The sequence below is a fragment of the Astatotilapia calliptera genome, chromosome 9 (genome assembly GCF_964374335.1).
Source record: "Astatotilapia calliptera chromosome 9, fAstCal68.1, whole genome shotgun sequence".
NCBI lineage: Eukaryota > Metazoa > Chordata > Actinopteri > Cichliformes > Cichlidae > Astatotilapia > Astatotilapia calliptera.
The window spans coordinates 14,710,936-14,729,468 of record NC_137430.1 but is presented as its reverse complement, the minus strand read 5'-3'; the positions used below and the strand labels follow the sequence as shown (position 1 = coordinate 14,729,468).

At 41.4% G+C, this 18,533-nt stretch overlaps 1 protein-coding gene across 3 annotated transcripts in view; it reads right to left on the bottom strand.

Moving 5' to 3' along the window:
- Positions 1-344: 344 nt before the first annotated feature.
- The window catches only part of ctnnd2a (catenin (cadherin-associated protein), delta 2a), a 249,321-nt gene continuing 231,132 nt past the window's right edge, over positions 345-18,533 (bottom strand). For 2 of the 3 annotated variants that reach the window (XM_026179361.2, XM_026179362.2), the window contains exons 22-25: positions 8,646-8,772; positions 4,424-4,555; positions 3,891-3,967; positions 345-3,036 (exon numbers count right to left, since the gene is read on the bottom strand). In XM_026179361.2, coding sequence (XP_026035146.1) covers positions 2,614-3,036; positions 3,891-3,967; positions 4,424-4,555; positions 8,646-8,772 — 759 coding nt within the window. In that variant the 3' untranslated portion in view covers positions 345-2,613. The remainder of the gene's footprint in view (positions 3,037-3,890; positions 3,968-4,423; positions 4,556-8,645; positions 8,773-18,533) is intronic. The other variant, XM_026179364.2, reaches the window with a different exon arrangement.

The following is an 18,533-nucleotide window of genomic DNA, read 5'->3' as shown; positions in this document are numbered from 1 at the left end:
CTTGACTTAATATGTAATGAATTTAAGTACTTGCTGTTTATATTTATTTATTTTATGAGAGCAGATTTTAATGGCTGCCTCAGATACCACAGAAGGAACACAGGAAGGAAGATATTCCTACATTCTGCTATTACATCTTCAAAGGCACCTGAAGCCCTTTTGAACAAAATACAGACTGAAGAAAATCACACAAGAATGTGAATTAAACAAAAACACATCAAAGTGTGTCAGCTTAACCCACACATGCACCACATGAGCACTTTTGCCTTGTGAGAAAAATATATCTAATGCACATTTCTGTGAAAAGAAAAAAAAAATCATCAAGAGGATCGGAGACCGTGTTGTTTGATTGCAAAGAGTCTTTATTTTTTCCTTGTGTTCAAGTACGGTCCTCTCTCAGCAGGGTCATCTAAGAAGCATGGACACACAACACACAACTCGCACCAGAGCCTGAGCATCTTCAGGTGGGATTTCTCTTTTTGTCTCGACTGGGGTGGGGGGGTCCCGATCAGCAGTTTCCATGTTTAGGTCAAGTGAACAAGAGTCCTGTTGTACACCACATAATTGTTTTCTCTGCGAACATTTGTTGCATTTAGTGACACTGACATCAGCACATAAAAATTATATATATATTTATATATATATATTTATATTCATATTCATATATTTATAGATTTGTCATTCTATATCAACAATTCCTTCTAGTGATTTTTTCCTTGGTTTTTCATGTTGTAAAACTGGACAAACTGTCGGTAGGAATGCCTTGTTTGGACATTGATTTGTACAGGAACGCTCAGACACATACACGCAACAGAGGCATACGCACACTACTACACACATGCATGCATAGATACGCTCGCTCAAGTTTACGTGTACACACAGGCCACACATTCTGTCACATACATGCACATGTACACAAACACACGCGTGCGCACACACGTCAACCCCCCCCGCCCACACACACATCCGCATACACACCCACATGTGCTCAGCCAACACGGAGAGGCAGGTCTGTACATCTACGGGAGAGAGACATTACCCATGATTCCCAGCAATAAGTACAGCTTCACCTGATCAAAAACACAAGAAAATAAAAGTTACAAACAGCAGAGTGAGTCGGCCAGTCTACGTCGTCTGTAAACGTCGACAAAAATTTCCTTTTAAAGTCCTCTTGGACTGGTCCACTGTGTGTCAAAGTTTGGCACAAGACCTTTCTCTCTCGTCTTCCTTTGTCTCTACTGTACACTGAGATGTACAATACTGGCGGCTTTCACTGATGTGAAAAAAAAAACTTGAAACAGTTTGGTTTTTTTTTATGCAGAGGTGATGATGACAAACCACTAAAAGTTGACATTGTCAAACATGTCAGATTCCCCAAAGTGAAAAGACAAACCTTTCCAAAGACAGAGAGTGTGCTTTAAACATACACATATAATCTTTAGGCAGTGAAAAAGCACTTTAGTTGACGGGGACTCTGGAACAATGCTGCTCTGCCAAACTGATGCTTTGGCAGCTTTGAACTGCTCTTTACTGTGTCCATGACAAAATTCACTCGACGGAGAGAGAAAAACACAAATATCGCAGTGCTTCCTCTCTTCCTGGGAAAGGAAAGGGGGGCCAAAACAAAAGTGTCTGCTGACACCCATCCTGATGATGTCTGTCAGGTCTGATTCTCGTGTTCACATTTCGCTTATTTTTTGTTGCTTTTGATGTTTCAGTCAGCGGTCAGTCATGGAAAATAAATTATGTTTGTATAAGTGGCCCATCAAAAACGTGTAATATACACACTATATCACCTTTTACTGTACACAGAAAATAAAAAGTTTCTTTTTGTTTTGCTGAAAGTGAAAATTTAGAAAAGTACAAATAAAAAAGATGTAAAAGAATGACGACAAAAAAAGAAGTCTCTTGAAGATGACATTCCTTGAACGCAAATTCAGAAGCCTCTGGAGGCGGCAAGGCCATTGCAACAAAAAAGGGGGATAAAAGCAGTGCTACGTTTGTCACTTGGGTGAAATGGTAAACATCCACTTCTTGCTTGTTGCCTGATGTGCTTTCATCTTTTTCTGTGCTTTTATTCTTCCTGACCTCTTCAAGAACCCTCATGCCATCTTTGTCTCTCATCTCCTCCTTAGGTCAGACAGCTCTTTGCTCCTACAGAGTAAGAACGCTCCCTCAACTGCTGCTTATTTCTTTATCCTAGCGCCCTCTTCTTCTCTCTTGACATCTGCATACTCTATCCGCCTGGTCATTTTCTCTCTTTTTATATTCTGTTTCCTACTCTTAGTTCAAACTGTCAAACACACTTTGTCATATCTACTTCCACTAGCTCCACTCACTGGTGAAATGGAGCTGACTTTAAAGAAATAAACTGGTCTGGAAAAAAAAGTTCACATGCACATGCAGTCTCTCTTTGTTGCTCGACCTGACTTTACTTCCTATCCCCATCCAGCTCTGCTATCCCACTTATTTTAGAGAACATAAATTTCCTGCCACTGGCTACAAGATCGCTTTCAAAATACCACGTATAATCACTGCTGATGTCTTGCAAAAATAATCCCTTTCACACAAGCACACACAGACTCTTTCTTGCCCCCCAACACTGTAGTCTAACTAGACCCAGGAGTCAGGTGAGGCCGGATAGTGGCTGGTCTCGTAGTTTAGTTCGCTGTATGGCCGAGAGGCCGAGTAGAAGTCTACGTAGTTGCCGGTTGATTTGAGGCCCAGATGCATGCGCAGATCTTCCCGCGGGTCCCTGGGTGGTCCGGTGGAGATTGGAGGTTGCTGGGGTGGGGCCTGAGGCTGGGCCTGAGCCTGGATTGGTGGCTGTGGCTGGGGTGGCGGAGGTGGCGGTGGTCCTTGGTCCTCGTAGTAGGCCTCGTCAAAGCTCCGGCTCTGGCTGTGAGGTGGAGGCTGCGGTGGCTGAGGCTGGGGGAAGGAGGGAGGGGGAGGGTAGGGGTCGTAGTCTTTTAGCACGGCTGCTGACGGACTGTCCAGCTGGGGCTGAGGGGGCACGACGCAGGGCTGGGCTGGACCCTGGCGGGGAGTGGTTGAAGTGAAAGAGTGGTAGGTGGGGGGGTGAGGTGCAGCAAGGAAAAGAATGGAGAGTCAAAGACATGTGGGTAACGGGAGGAAAGGTGGGAGTGGAAGAAAAGGGGAGAGAGATAAAGAGGGAGCGATGGAAAGGAGAGTGACAGGTAAGAGTGAACACAAGGGACAAAAGGTTTTGAAAGGCAGGCTGTATGGGTAAAGAGCTCAGAAAGGAATCAGTGGGGAAGGGGTTCATGCTGTGAATTCTCTATTACATGCAGGCGTTGAAGGCGGCAATGCATCTCTAACACTATAACACTATAACTCGCACAGGCCAGTTGTGTGCATGTGTCTGTGTGTGTGAGCGCACGCGTGTGCAGCCGCGTGAGGAAAACGTGTTTACATGTTTAACTGCCAGTGTTAAAAGTTCGTACCCGTACAAATGAACTTATACTTTAATTAGAAACTTATAAGTGATGAAGAAATCAGGCCAAAATTTCAAAGTCAATGGCTCTGATGCCTTTTATTTCCCTTCCCTCGGTACCAGCAGAGTCATTTACCAAGAGCAAATAATTAGTGCAATCAACTGAGGTAATGACTTTAATTGCCAGTCGGGTGTGGTTTCAGGTTGCAGTCGTTTGATACTGCTTGAGCTGAGGGTGTGCCTCCATCGCACACTCTGCCAGCACATCTCTTATCACACTGGGACACCTTTTTGTGTGCATATATTTGTGCGTTTTCTATCCTGCTGCTATCTCTGTTAAAAAACCCCTGAAATGCATGCACTGCTAAAACGCTGTGGTGGTGTATTGCTACATATGCATACAGAAAAGTGGATTCACAGAGCAGCATTAACTCACCTGGTTTTGCTTGATATCATCGCTGGCAGTCAGGTAAGAGTTTCGGAACAGTGTAGATGTCCCACAGGAAATTTGAACTTGATGGATAAAATAAAAATAAAAATTATACCACTTTTTCAATTAATGACAAAAATAGCTACTAATAATACCTATCAGATATCTGACAATAACTTATGAGAGTTTCAAAGCTTCTTAGTGTGCTACTTGTCACATAAAGAATTTATCATAAGAGAAAGAGATGGAAAAAATAGAAAACATTAAAAAATAGAAAATAAATAAATAGACATAAAGGGAGCGTGGAAGCTAATAGAGTGAAGAGATAACAAGAAGGCACGGGAAGAAAGAAACTGGAAAGGAAGACAGGAGAAGATTGAGAAGAATCAAAGTGTGTGAGAAGAGAAATGGTGTGAAGCTGAAAAAAGGCAGATAAGTGAAAGAGGAAATAGGGAATGAATATAGAGGAGAAGGAAAGATAAAGAGGGGGATAAAATAGAATCATTTAATTCATCTCCATCACACACACATACACACACCTGCCATGCCGTCTTTCCGGGATGTGTGCTCTCCTTTGTTGCTATGGAAACCGGCGTTGGTTGCCGTGGAATCGTAGTCCATCTTGCGTTCCTTCAGACTCATCATCTCTCTGGGGGAGGCTGGGGCGCTCGCTACACACACACACACACACACACACACACGCACGCACACACAAAATAATGAGCAATAAACCCAGAACAGCATGAGCCTTCACACTCTGCGTGCTTACACTGGTGTGTCTGTGCGTCTTGGTCTTTTTCAAGGTGCACAGTCATTATTCATCATTTAACTTGTCAGCAGAAAGGGTCACCTCCAGCATGTTAGACGACTTCTGGGAATTCTCACACACAGACGCACACAAACATACACATGGACGCTTTGGACAGTTTACTTAATAGTTTTATGTCTTTTCTTCTCTTCTTTATGTGTTTAAAGTTCATGTTAAATATCCAGCTATCTAACAAGCCAACAAGTCAGATCAACTTTGCTTGTAGTGCATTACAAAAGTGACCATTGATCATTACACCCTCGCACAAACAGGTCTTGTATTTCTTTAATTTTCTTGGTGCCTCAACTTAAACAATCTCCATGACTGGCTGCAAAATCTTGCACATAACAACAAAATAAATGGAGGTGCTAGTACCATCGAATGCATGCACAAGTCCATGCCATGCTAAAAGCATTACATTTAAAAGACAGCAGTGATTAATCTGACTGATCAAAGATTGCCAAATCATAGTTATATACTGCAGTGCAGTTTTCAGCAGTTTTAATGAGATTAAGTACATGTTTACTGACAGCACTCACCGTGTTCCCTGTATGCTTTTAAACATTTTAATCGCATTTTAAACGGGATGTTATTTAACCCGATTAAATGGACACTGTTCTAACAGTTTTTCATGCAAAACATAACAACAGTTAAATTGTTATTGCCTTTTTGTGCTTGTGTACTAAGTAGTATTAATGAACTCAATTGCAGCAGTGTTAAAATACTGAAACTAAATGGAGGAGTTTAGCTGCTAGTTTATTGGTTATCGTGACAACAAAGACATTTATGAGTGGCCTCATGCCAATATGCAGTCCTATTTGTGTGTTTTCCAACTCTGCTGCACTGCTAACTTCACAGTAGAGCTATGCTTTCTTTGGAGATACTATCAAGTTTCAAACCTATTTAGGATCTCCACACCTCCACACATAATGTTTCTGTTTGTGACTGTGTGGATTTGGACAATTATGCATGTGTACATATCTGTCCAAAGACATGCAGTTTGTGGGGATAGGTTAATTGGCCATAGGTGTAAATGTGGGAGTGAATGTGAGCGTGAATGGTTGTCTGTCTCTGTGTTGGCTCTGCGACAGACTGGCGACCTGTCCAGGGTGTACCCCGCTTCTCGCCCTATGACAGCTGGGATAGGCTCCAGCGCCCCCGCGATCCTGAAAAGGATAAGCGGAAGCAAATGGATGGATGGATGGATGCATGCATGCATGTGTGCAGGCGATGACAAACATGGCCCTCATATTGTAGAAATACTGATAATGTCCCAATTTTCTTTTTTAAACACACACATGCAAACTTTTAGCCCATCGCAAGGTAATCCCGTTATAGCATACTTTAAGTGCTTACTCACCACCTCCTATCATAACACTGGACTGCCATAATCCTGCCCACCTGTTTCAGATTGCTTATATAAAGATTCTTATAACTAACTCAATGTTTACATACCAACCCAGTATCACGGCAAAGCGTGTAATAGACACGCCGCTCCACTCTGTTCATTTCACGCTTTGCTGGGATACTGGGTTGTACACACATACAGTATACTCCAGGAAATGTGAGTACATTCTAAAAATAAGCTTTTTTGACATGCTCACACTAGTTTTGACATTTATTTAATATCTGTTACACATGCAAATATGCAGCACACACAGACACACACACACACATGTGGAAGTCACCATTCTCAGTCCAATGAGCCATCGGGTAGAAACGCTTTTCATGCTTCTGAATAAAAAGAAAAGCAGATGTAGCCTACTCCAAAAATTAGTGCATAATTGTCTTTGTTCTCTTTGGTTGTTCTATACCACGATTAAAGGTTAGAGAAGAGCAACCTAGGGATGAAAACACTTGTGAATATGACTAGCAAATGAAATAAAGGCTTTTAAAGTGATTTTTGGAGAGCCATTGAATTAAAATTCATCTATTTGAATACTAAAGGATGCCCGTTTTTCATCTCGGCTGTTCAATGTTTGACATAAAAAGCAAAGGCGCATTGTACCCTCTTATCTGTTCCCCAGCCTTTTCTGCATTTTGACAAGACATTGTATTACACACGTACACGCGCAAGCACAGAAACGGCTGTGAAGAAGGCACATAAACATAATCACTTTGGCTGTGGTGAGCCACGTTTTTATAATGTTTTAACACATTTCATTTTTAATTTTATCATCCAATACCTCTGTAGCAGATTCCATTAAAGTAGCAGCTCAAACCTTTTACAGAAACCTCCAGAGACAGTGCCATCGCTGCTGGTTACCTAGGGGACCTGGCTTGTAAATGCTCGATATGACAGCCCGGGAGACAAATTCTATCAGTGCAGAACACAGCAGGACCCTGTGGGGGCCATGACACATGCAAAGGTCTCTCTCTCCTTCTCTTGCAGCCTCTAACCTCCCCTTCTCTTTCATAGTCGTACTACTCTCTTCTCACATCAACTCTTTCACTCCTCTTCTCCCAGCGTACTTGCATACCATCATTACTCCTTCTGCTTTGATCCATCTCTAAGGAGTCGGACTGCAGTCTGGAGTGTATGCAGAGGAGAGATATAGGAGCATGTGGGTGTGTGTTAGTGTGTGTCTCTGTGTTTGAGAGCACACTGAGGTGGCCTGTAAAGAGTGAGAGATCAGAGGGAGAGGTGAGAAGAAAGCAGGATTACGGCAAAGAGGAGGAGGAGAGTGAAACGGGTGAATGAGAAGGGGTGGACAAGCTCAAAGGCAAAGGGGGAGGCATTGTGTGTAGACAGAGGAGGAGCAGAAGAGAAAGATGGGAGTCATGGCTCAATTTACCCCTGCTGATCCACTGTACAACAGACATCCACAAATTTCTCTATGCACTATAATCTCAAAACTTCTTATTTTCAATGTCGCTGGCTAAAGTCAAATCCCCAGCCTTCTTCACTTCCTCCTCCCTGCATTAACCATCCCTCAATCCCTAATTCTTCTTGCCTTCTTGCTTTTTCTCTCTCTATCTCCCTCCGTGTTTATCTCATCCCTCCTTCTTTTCCTCCTCACACACAAAAACACACATTTTATTTCTCTCTCTCACTCCCACTGTCTTCCTCTCTTAGCAGGGTCCTTGAAGACCTCTCTAAGCCAGGAGGAAGGAAAAGTACTTTTCTGCCTCATCAGCTTGCTAAGCCCAGTGTGGTGAAAGAACAGCTAAAGGCTCTTGAACCACCGATGCTAACAGCTAATGCTAATGTGCCCTTTGCAAAGCATGAAGGCCAGTGGGCTCAAGCTATGGGCTAATGATAATCATATTTTGTAGCATAAGCCTGTAATGCTATGAGCTATTTAGCGGTGGTATAATGACTGATCGCATCCGCAAATGTTAATGTAGATGACTAATGTCTAAATTAGATTCTCTGTGTACTGTACCACAGATGTAACCCTTTATTCAACTGATTTTCTGTAACCACTTGTCAAAAGAGTAAAATTCAGTAAAGCCTTAAATTTTAATATATGCTTGTTTTTACAAACAAAATCCTGCCTTATTTTGATAATCATACCAAGTCTTTAAAGACAATTTATACCAACTGGAAAAGATGCTGACTGCTTTCTTAAAAATTCAAGTGCAGCTTGCAGGCTTAAAGAAATAAAGAAAATAAAATTATTAATAAAATATTATTTGCTATAACCTTGGCTTGAATATTGTTTCCCCAATTATTTAGCTGACTGCCTGTGATAAAAGAAAGACAAAAAGAAACAAAACAAATTGTATTTCAGTATTTTTTTGTTTCAGAAAACAAAGATTTTTTCAGTTTGATGATGTGCACCATCACAAGACCCATACCCTGTTTGGCCATGAGATATTTAACTAACCACACAACTAAGTGAAACATTTTTTACATATGAGGTCTTAATCTTGGCTGTTAAGAGATACACAAGAATGAATGAAAACACGTATGCATAGCATCTGTATAGGGAGTGCCACGGGTTTCTCACCAGAGCGGTTATTTGGAGATGTCCTGACAGGAGAGACCGAGGGAGTTCGCGAGGAAGAATAGGGCCTCTGCCGGTCTCTTTCTATTGTTGAGGCAGAGCCCACAAAGTGATACTGGGAGTAGCCATCCTGTAAAACAAAACAAGGAAGAAGCTTGTTATCACCTGTGATAAGTAACTGCACAAATACATAATCTTACTGTCATCAATTATTATAGCAATTACATATTTTAAAAACGAAGATTTTTTAAAATCATCCATCCATCAATCCACTTTCTGCCGCTTGTCTGGGTACAGGTTGCAGGGGCAGCAGCTTAGACTGCCAAGGAGGCATCCTAGCCAGATGTTACCTCAACTGGCTCCTTTCAGTAGCACCAGCTCTCTTTTGAGTCTCTAATGATGTCTGAGCTCATATTGTCACCCAAAGTAAGCCATTTTTGGTTGCCTACATCCACAAACTCCTTCTTTTGGTCATTACCCAGAGCTTGTGGCCTTAGGTGGGAACATAGATTGAGCGGTAAAGCTACAGCTTCACTCTCAAACTCAGCTCTCTCTTTATCACAGGAGACCTATGATGTCTGCACCAGTCTGTCAGATATTAGAATTATTAGATTTTTTTACTGATCAATCATCAAAACCTCCTATTACACGATACAATGTCACCATGTAAAAGACTGATCTTTTAGGAATATGTATTTTTGTAATGCACCAAAGAATGATGATCCATTAGTCTTAAACTCTGAAAGGCCCAAACAGATTTGCAGCTTCTAGTGGATGAAAGGATAAGAACTGTTATTAGAGTTAGCGATACAACAGCGCCAGTTTGATTACCACGCAGCAGGAAGTGGCACTTCAACAACGGCTATATGACACAGCATGTCTGAATTACATTTTTACTGATGTGCTTTAGAAATAAACCCCTCCATGTACTCATACAAGTAACACTTTAAAAGCACAGAGTGGTTTGAGGACTATATTTGTCATGGTCCTGGGTCGTTGACCCAGCGTTTTGCGTTTTTTCTGATCTGTATTAGTTAGGGTTAACCTGAAGTTTGGTGTATTGTCAGCCCTACCTGTGTCTGTCCTTGGTGCTCTGTTCATGTCCCCGTGTTGTGTTGTACATCAGTCTGTTTCCTGTTTTATTTTGAAGGCTCGTGTTCTGGATTTCCTGTTCTGTTCTGAAGGTCTGTGTCTGTTGTTATTGTGTTCAGCTTGTCTCCTCCGGTCCCCAGGTGTATTAGGTTCAGCTGTTCTTCCCTCCTGTGTGTGATTACCTGATTACCTTGTGTGTGTGTGTGTGTGTGTGTGTGTGTGTGTGTGTGTGTGTGTGTGTGTGTGTGTGTGTATATTTAGTGGGTGTCGGTCTGTGTTCGTTGTCGGCTCGTCTGCGTTCATCCATGTATCACTGCGTTAATCTACATTCATCTGCGTTCTATGGTGTTCCTGTCTCTGCGTCTCTCTGCCCCGCACCCCTTTGTATGGTCCCAGGTTTGTCACTTAGTTTCTCCCAGTTTAGGTTTCCGTTTGTAATTACTCGTGCTTCATTGCCTGTTTTTGCCACTACCACCCTGTAAATAAAACGTCACTCGTATCATCAGTTTGCTGCATTTTGGGTCCTCCTTTTCCTCCACACCACACGGCTCCCTCCGCCAGCCGTGACAATATTAGGAGCAACGAGTAACAAGCGGAAGAAACACAAACTAACGTGACCACGATCCAGCGATCTAGCAGAAAGAAAAAGGGTCACACTGACTGTGAAATGTTCAAGAGAAAACAAGTTTGTTTTTTTGATATTTTTGACAGGCCAAAAAAAGAAAAATCAATAATTTGTGACTTGCTGAAATTGTTCAAATTGATTCACTAAAAGAAAAATCTCTGTAAATACATTTACAGAGCCAACTGTATTTAAATATTGTCCTTATTGAGATTATTATCGTGTAGTAGGTAATTGAAACATTATTCTGGACACTGGTGGACACTGACAAACACACTGCATGTACAAGTGAGCTTACAGCCATGCGCATGCAACAAATTAACACGCTTGCCTCAATTCTGAGCTTAGTAAATAACCCACTCCCTTCGTAGAAAAATTAATACAACTAACAACTCCAAGCATAATTACTGCCAAGCAAATGACTTTGTATCAGCATTAGTTTAGTAGTCATTGGAGCAAAGCCCTTTTCATAAAAATGGATTATGAGAGTCAACAACAATCACAGAGCTGGAACCAAATTCAATTTAGCATTAAGATAATTGGGTACCTCTAAAAGCAAAGCACAAGCAGATAATAAAAGATATCGGAGGCATGTTCCATCATAGCGTTACTATCTGGGGGCCTAAGCTGAGCAGTGGGAAACTGGTGAAAAAGTGATGACTGAGAGTACATAGGAGAGGTGAATCACTCCAGTTGCAATGATGCTGGAGAGGAGGACACGGAGAGGAGGAGAATGAGAGACGAAGGAGATGGGGCAGAAAGAGAAGAAGGTGAGATAGACAGAGGACTAGCTGAGGGAGACAAAAGATGGCAAAAAGTAATGAGCGAGGAGGAGGAGGAGGTGGGAGATTGCCAGAGAGAGTAATGACAGCAGAGCAAAGATAGCGTGAGGAGGGGAGAGGTAACACGGAGGAGAGGTACGGATGGAGAAGTACAGACACCAGCCAGAGAAAGCAAGAACTAGACTGGATTGAACGCAGTCCCATGTCCTCCCTTGACTCTCATTTCCTGGCAGAGTGCTGAGAACTAATAGAAAGCTGGATCCTCTGACACACAGCAGTTCAAAGGTAGCTCATTTCTAGTCTCCACCATTCCTCCCACCCTCATATTCACTTCATCTATTTATCCACCATCCCTTCAGTATTCTCACTCACCTTGTTTCACATTCACGTTGCACCTTCCCACCTCCCCCCATCCCAACAAATCTCATTACATCCAATGTTACCTCCTTATGGTACATTGGAATGCCTGCTGTCAAACTGTCATGCTGCTCAAATGAACAGAGTCACTGAATATTGAACGATAAATGTATTTTACAGAGTGATGTACAAAGAGTGCTGCCTGGAGATGTAGCTCAGAAATGGGGCCCAGGAATGATTGGGGCAGGGGGTGGTGGCTTAAGGGCTTCCCCAAACAAAATGAGCCATAGTCAAACTTTACAACAATGACTGAAATCAGAGATAAAGAATATAACATATACAAAAATGTATGGGTGTATTCACATTTGGTGTCTTTCTACATAGAGTAATAACTTTATATTTTGCCATAATTTTATTCCACTCGTTCCCTTAAGAGTAAAAGATTAAATCATTATTTTCTGCACTGACTTTACTTTATATTCTGTATGAACCTCTTCAAGCTTTTCATTGACTTTCGAATATTTATGGTCTGAAATAGTCAGACTCGCAATTCTCCTTATATAAGGCAGACAAATTCGATACTTTGTAAGAAGAATTTCATATGTAAATAAATAAAAAAATTCTGTGATTTTTTATTATCGATTGGTAGAGGATTAGTTTGTGCTGTGTATAACCAATAAATATTAAACCCAGATTAAAATTTAATCAAGGACCAAATCACACAGTGTCTGAAGGTCTGGACGGTATTTATTCTGTACCCTGTATCCATGGTCCAGCGTTTGTTTCGTGTCAGCGTGTGCTGTGAAACTTCACACTTACATTCACATTTATCATTCCTGGTCTTTCTGGCTCTCACCTATTCTCCTCAACATACCTGTTTTTTCTTCTCTTTTCCACCCACCTTGTCTTTCTCTCTCACAAGCTCTATACTCCAAGCACCCCTTTTCAACTCCTACTGTAAGAATGAGAGGAGAAAAAAAAAAAGAGGATTGGTTGCCAGGCAACCGGTCTGCCTGTTGCTCTCAGCATCACTGGATGGTTAGCTGAAGGTCGCAGGACTGAGAGGTAAAAAGTGATTATTGCCCCAACAAATGAAGAGAGTGTGCGCGTGGGTATGGCGGCACTTTGTGAAATTGTAAAACGTTACACACGACGAGTGGAGGGGGCCCTCCGGTCACATCAACCACTGAACATTGAACGTTTTCAGTCCTTTAATCCATGCCTCTTTCTCACTCATTTCAAGCTCCAATTTTAATATTTGCAATTATCACCACCTCCCTCTTGAGCCATCTGTCCTCTCAGGAGCAATGTGCCCCTCGACCTTTGCATCCCTCATACTGGTTACTGGTGGTGTTGCTGATTTAGCAGCTGACCTTTATACTATGGTTGCATTGATTGCAAAGAGCCCAGAATGTTGCGAGTGCTGCAACTCTGCCTCCCTATCTTCCCAAAATACTGTTGTTAGGCTGTCTGAGGGTAAAGGCTATCTTAACATCCCTCCATCTCCTTTCTGTGTTTCTCTCCCTGTCTGTGTCTGACTGTGGGAAAAATCAGATGAAACAGAGTCAGCTTCTGAGGCCTGAGCTTGTTTGATATTCAATGATGTTTTTAAATATCCACCTCCTTCTCTCTGTCTTTCTCAGTTGTGTAGTTGATCTTTCCACAAGTATAGCAGTGGATGATTTCATTTTTTCAAAATAAAAGTAGTGGAGTGGAACCCTTAGAGCTCTCTATCAGATTAATTCATTTTATTTGCAGTAACATCCTGAACATTCGGGGCTCACTGATCATGCACAAGACTAGGCTGAGCAATCACTGACCTTACACACACACACACACACACACTTCATTTACATCACTTCTCACTTACGTCACATCACATCCACATAGTGAATTACACATCCCCGGAGCATATTGTAAAACTGTCACACGTGTAACAAACACAGCATCTCTCTGACCCTGAACTCAATCTGTCAAACATGTGTGCATCTGCCTTGGTGATTTGTGCGTGTTTGCGATATTTATATGTGATATGTGGGCATGCCTGTGTGTGTGTGTGTGTGTGTGTGTGTGGGAGAGAGAGAGAGAGAACATGTCTGATTAAGTACCCTAGACAGATCATTTATCAAGAAATGAGGCACAGCAACCCAGCAGAAGTTATGCACTGAACAGGGACATAACAAAGTGTAACAGTGTGAATATGAAATTTAGAATTTACCTTGTGTGTCTGTGTGTCTTTGTGCCAGAAACAGAAGGGTGTATATGTTTGTGTAAATGAGTCAGAATTTGATCTCTCCGGTCCTATTAAGAATGGGTTTATTTACAAAGTGACCATGTTTCAGTCGCTTGCTTTCTCTGGAAATCCCCAGTTGAACAGTGCTGCACATTTGTTGTTTACTTAAAAGATGACCTGTGGCTACACTCCAAGAACTGTAGATGAAACGCTACATGCGCAGCAACACAAACACACACACCGAATGAGGACACATCCTGTCAAATAGTCCAAATAAACTCTGGTAAAAGTAGAGTTTTACTGCACTCTGGAGAGTATTATACATGATTTATCCTCAAGTCAGTGCTAGTGTTGGTACAAACAGATTTTGGCTTTGGTTTATTAATGACTGCTGCGCAGCAGATCTTTCAAATCATCTCAGATGCTGTATTCATATTGAGTTACTGTTTATTCATAGGCTTGCAGCATTTCGCTTTACTGTGCTCAAACACTGCGGGGCAGCCCTGCACCCCCCCACTCCGTTGCAATTCTCTTTTCTTTCTCTCTCTCTCGTAGCCGAGCCTGCTCCCATGGCACTGCTGTAGGAAGTGATTAACTCTTCTTACCGCGTTTTGACAAAAACACACAATTTCAAAGACACACGCTCGCACAAACATACACGTTTACCCACACCCATAACTTGAACACAGTTTGAAAGTGTGTTTGAAAATGCTCTCATTACTTCAAGACTTCAAAGCAAGAAACTCTTTGGCAACACAGCTCAAACCGACTCATTATTGACCCTACACTTCTCTCTTCTTCCCAGACCCACAAACTCCAGTGTGCTTATTTTTGAACTACAAAAAAAAAGGTATGAATTCACCTCACTTTTACTCACTCTTTCTTTCGCCTGTGTCTTTCTCAGTACTTTGCTTTTGCTCACAAACACTGTGCAGAGACATCCTACTCCACTCTCATATAAACTATATGCTAATCCATGTTTGGATTGGAGGCTAACAGGATTTCTGCTGCACCTAACACCCATGACCTAATATGTCACACAGGGATACTTGCAATAAAGTTACTTATTCTGAGTTCTGCACTCTGGTGATAAAGTCAGTAGGCATCGTCTAACACAACAATTTCCACAGTTACAAAATTAGACTGCTTTGTCAGGAGCCAGGCAATTTATGAAGTAAACAGTGAGGTATGGTGTCTATCGCTCTTTTAGAGTGACTGTAAACAGAATAATACAGGAGCTTGACTAACCAAACCATCTAAAAGTACAGGTTACAGGTTTGAAACTGGTTTGTTGCATTTAATCAAAGTTGATTAAATGCAACATTTTAACTGTATTAGACGACGCTGATCAGTCCCAGATTAGAAGAGTTAAGACGGGATAAAACTGGAGATTATAAATCAGGACAAAGCACAGATGATGCCTTTTTAATATTTTATACTTGCCTTTTAAGATTGTTTCCTCGCCCGTTTAATCAACCACATTAATTAAGTTAAGTCTCCTTATTAAATCTGTGTGAAAAAAACAAAACAAAATGAAACAAACAACTAGAGGAGCCAAGATGGTTGGGGATTAAAAAGAAAAAAAAACTGTAGCAACCTTTGTTGGATCTGAGCGCTGCGTAAAGCTACTGCCCTTCATTTCTGATCATCGGAGTGTTATGCCATCCAGTCGACTGTAATGATATCCAGTGGCAATGATTACAGAAGTGTGAAGCAGATGAGGCTCCAATGGGCCACATGGGGATACTGCTCTGTGTAATACTGAGGGCTGAGAGGATGACGAATGAAGAGAGCGACACAGTTGTCAGGATGAAGCAAGAACACACTGATGCCATGGGGCAGCCTGTCCTGAAGTTACTTGTGCAACAACAAGATGTCTTAAGACCCCAACCCTCGGAAAGGGAGTCCATGACAAAACAATCAAAGAAGCGAGTTGCAGGGTTGCATACTGGGTCATATTCAGCACTGTACAGAAGTCTTGAGCTACACCTTATTTCTTTATATCTTCCTTCCATTAGTACATTTTTTAAAGCGGTTCTGAGCAATAGTTCAATAGGCTGCTTGAAGGTCTGTCAAAGTTTTTCTTTGGATTGGCTTCTTTTTCCACTCACATTCAGTCCAGTTTTTGTACCTGACCTTTCCTAGAGTAATGTGCTTTTTTTTAAATTTACTGAACCACTTAACACTGACCTAAGAATCATTCAAGCATAAACTGAAAATCAATAGCAACAGATTTTTGAAATGTTGGTTCAAATCGTCATCATTTTCTACGGAGGAATTAAGGAGAGAGTGAGTGTCTACGGCCGTTTGTAACACATGGTGGAGGGCCTGTCATGGTTTGGGGCTGAATCTCAGACAGCGGTGTTGGAGATCTTATCAAAAGTGATGGAATTATAAACAAACAAAAGGTCAGATTTTGATCTACCATGCAATACCAGCTGGTAAGCATCTGATTAGCAGTGGCTTCATTTTTCAGCATGACAGTGATTCCAAACGGTTCCATTGAAGGAAAAACATGCAGGATTTAAAAAACAGAAAACAAAACAAAACCACACACACAGTGGAACATTATCATCCTAAGAGCCTGAACCACAAGCTTACTGAAGGAATGTGAAGGCCCTTCAGGAGGTCTGGAGAACTATTCTTAAGACAATTTAAAGAAATTACATGAAAGCTGCCTAAGAGAGTTCATGCTGTGTTGAAGAATTGGGGTAGTCATACAAAATTTCAGCTTTAAAGTTCATTAGAACTGTTCAAACTCTGTTGTTACCTTATATGATGTATCCTACAATGTATCTATCGTTGTGGAGGACTATAAATACCTTGGAGTACACATTGACAATAAACTGGACTGGGCTACAAACACCACAGCACTTTACAGCAAGGGCCAGAGTCGTCTCTATTTTTTGAGGCGACTGAGGTCCTTCAACATCTGCCAGAAAATGCTCTGGCTTTTCTATGATTCTGTTGTGGCCAGTGCGATCCTCTATGCTGTTGTATGCTGGGGGAGCAGGCTGAGGGTCGCAAATGCCAACAGACTCGATAAACTGATCTGTAAGGCCAGTAATGTTGTGGGGATGGAGGTGGTGTCGGAGAGGCGGATGTTGTCCAAGATAAAGACAATGTTGGATAACACCTCCCACCCACTCCATGACATGCTGGTCAGTCACAGGAGCACGTTCAGTGAGAGACTGAGAGTACCGAAAAGCACCACTGAACGACACAGGAAATCATTCCTGCCTGTACAGCTCCTCCATCTAACATACTGTTTACTGCAACAGCTACACCCTTCTTGCACATGCTCTTCCTTTTTCAGCTATTTATTAATAAGTGACTTTTATGTATATATTTGCATGTATATCTTGTGCTATTCTTAGTTAGTGTATTGTCTGTCTTTGTTAATGTTTGTTTATAATGGAGCACTGTAATGAAAAATAATTTCCCCTAGGGATCAATAAAGTATTCTGATTCTGATTCATGTATGTTTGCATATTTCAGGACTTTCACATTCGGTGAGATTTTTAACAGGTTCTAATCCACCGGTAAAATAATTTTTATCATATATATTCATATGTAAAACATATATGTGGTTAATGCGTAAAAACTGAACCCAGGACTGTATAAAATCTAACTCCTACTGATGCAAATGATGTGCAGCACTTTAATAACCCTGCCAACCCCCAAAAAGCCTTTACCATATAAACATAGGTAAGTATTTACGTATGAAATGGAAGAAAACATACATTTGCCTTCAGCAGCTGAAATACATCATCTGCTTCATTCTTTTCTTTTTGCAAAAGATGAAAAAGACGCATTCAAAGCCAAGGACACCTCCGTGGAATGAGTAACTTAAAATTTCTCACAGTGAACTGAAACTCGCTGATTACGCCTCTAAAGCTTTATTGTGCTCAATGGCAGATAACCTTGGTGGCAGATATCCACTCAACAACACTCATTACTGACAAGTGAAAGGAACAGAACATCTGTTATTACTTTTAATCAAGTTTCAAGAGTGTGCTGGACTTTTCCATTTCAAACAAAAAAAGCTAGAGAAGGAGATAGTGGGTTTTAATCGCATTTGTCGCAAACAAAACTCTGTGTCTTCAAGAGTTACACAAACACAACAATAATCAAATTTTCCTTTTTCTTCATTTGAGCTGCAAATTAACTGCTGCACTAACGGCATTAACACCATTCAGCGCGCAAGATGATCTAAATGACATTGATGTTGTGTGTGTTTGTGTGTGAGTGTGTAGCTTCAAAGAACACAAACAAAAACACACTAGACTAGAGTCTAACAGAAAATATCCTTTTGTTCTGTATAAATGCTGTTGCTCAGTTGTGTCGGAGTCCAGCTGAAAATCCTATCATTTTTTGGGACGTATCTACCTGAAAGGGAATTCACACAGACTAACGCACGCAGATATGAACACCCCACAAAAAAGCTGACTAATCATGAGCCAACTTCCTCTGCAAAAACATTTCCCGAGGGATCCACACACTTCAGCACTTGGCTACACAAATACATGCACACGTAAAATCTTTACATTTATAAAGAGACACCTACAGCGTCACACTCCTAAAGACAAACATGCAAAGACCAAGACAAACATTGTTGAATAAATATGGCAACCTTGAGTCTGTTTAGAAGGACAGCTACTTTGTTCAATTACCTACAAAATACCTTTAGTCTTATCCATGTGCAAGTCCATTATCTGTAAGTCACATTGGTGCACTGACAGAGTCAAGCTTCTGAATACAACCAGCACACAATTAATATAGTCTCCACTTAGACTGATTATTAA